This window comes from Amphimedon queenslandica, unplaced genomic scaffold (genome assembly GCF_000090795.2).
Source record: "Amphimedon queenslandica unplaced genomic scaffold, v1.1 AMPQUscaffold_5402_Cont22629, whole genome shotgun sequence".
Lineage (NCBI taxonomy): Eukaryota > Metazoa > Porifera > Demospongiae > Haplosclerida > Niphatidae > Amphimedon > Amphimedon queenslandica.
Window position 1 is genome coordinate 1 of NW_003554296.1, and position 1672 is coordinate 1672.

At 32.2% G+C, this 1672-nt stretch overlaps 1 protein-coding gene across 1 annotated transcript; it reads left to right on the forward strand.

Annotated features, from left to right (window-relative positions):
• Positions 1–248: 248 nt before the first annotated feature.
• On the forward strand, positions 249–1524 carry LOC109592385 (fibulin-5-like; the record flags this gene model as incomplete). The annotated part of the gene is made up of 3 exons (XM_020007842.1): positions 249–368; positions 1219–1338; positions 1393–1524. Coding segments are annotated over 3 exons (372 nt in total), but the record flags the coding sequence as incomplete, so codon positions are not given.
• Between the last annotated feature and the right edge of the window lie 148 nt (positions 1525–1672).

Genomic DNA, 1672 nt, shown 5'->3' on the forward strand with positions numbered 1-1672 from the left:
TTCCTCAGATTTTCTAAATTAATTAGATAAATGTATTCAAATTCTGATTAGACTAATACATAATAGCGCTGTGGTACCCTCGCTTTAGACACATTACAATTGTATTTTATGTCACAGTCCCTAAATTTACATGTATCAAATAAATGGGAATAAGACGATAATAATTATTACAAGCACTTATAGCTTATTGTAGTTAAGTAGTTAATCATTGTTCTCCGTGTTTATTTTCTATTTTTATTACTTTGTAGATATTAATGAGTGCATTAATGATATATGTCCTGATAAAAGTACTTGTGTCAATAAATTGGGTAGTTATGAGTGTAACTGTGCCACTGGATATGAAATAAATAGCACTGGACTCTGCAGAGGTAAGAGCATTTGTGTTTTTGATGTTAACTTAGTTTAACTTCACTTTTCTTTTTTCTTGTAATTAAATTAGTTTGGTTGTATTTAGAAAAGATGATGCACTAAGAGTGTGATTCAGCCACACATTAATGATTTTTTAGCTCAGCAGAGCTACACATTTTATAGCAGATACACTATTTCTAGATTGGAAAATGTAACTTACTATTTTTAAATTGAAGTTGTGCTCCATGTTTTATGATCTAAATGTACTTTTAATGGAAATTTCCTAGTGTATGGTGATTGTGATTTTAAAGTTATTTTCATTTTATGTGTGCAATTTCTAAATGCAGAGCTAGAACATTCAAAATGAGGCATATATATTATTCTTCATTTATATGCATCCTATGAAATTACAAGCATATATTCTTGTATTTTCACAGGACACTTTAAAATTTATTTTAAACACAAGCATAGAAATTGACTGATGCCTGGTTTTCATGTAGCCCTATAACACTCTTACAACCAACAAAGTTCATGTACAACTGTCAACAGCTGTTTAACCTAACCACAGTACATTCCCTGCTGCCTACCAAAATAACTGTAAGCTGGAGACAATAGCCAATCTACTAACAGCATTATTAATACATCTGTGACTGTTGCATGGGTACTGTCGCAGTACCCATGCACCCATGCAACAGTCACAGATGTAGGCTGTTAGTAGATCAACCATTCTCCAGTCTACGGCAGTCATTTTGGTGAGCAGCAGGGAATGTACCTAACCTTCCCCACCACCCACCCAAATAACTATAGATTAAAAAATGGTTTGGCCGCAAGAATATGATGTTGTGCATGTAGTAAATAATCATTATTTAGATATTGATGAATGTGCTGACAATACTCACATTTGTTCTCAACATTGTATCAATACTGAAGGATCCTATGACTGTTCCTGTTCTAACGGATTTATGCAAAGATTTAAGTACTTTTGCTTTGGTATGTTGATATTTTAATATCATGATTTAACTTAATGGGACTTATTTTGCATAGATATCAATGAATGTTCTAATTCTAACCTTCACAACTGTACTGGGAATGAGGTGTGCCAGAATACAGTTGGCAGCTTCTTGTGTCAGTGTAAAGATGGATTTACACGTAGTAGTAATGGATTAACTTGTAAACGTAAGCTGATAATACTTGGCATATAGTTACATAATTTAAAATTTATAAAATTAGATCAGCAAAAAATGTTAATTTTAGATTTGTCACATTCAATATGAGAGATTGGGACATATACATAGCACTTTTATCTAATGCAGTATGATCATGT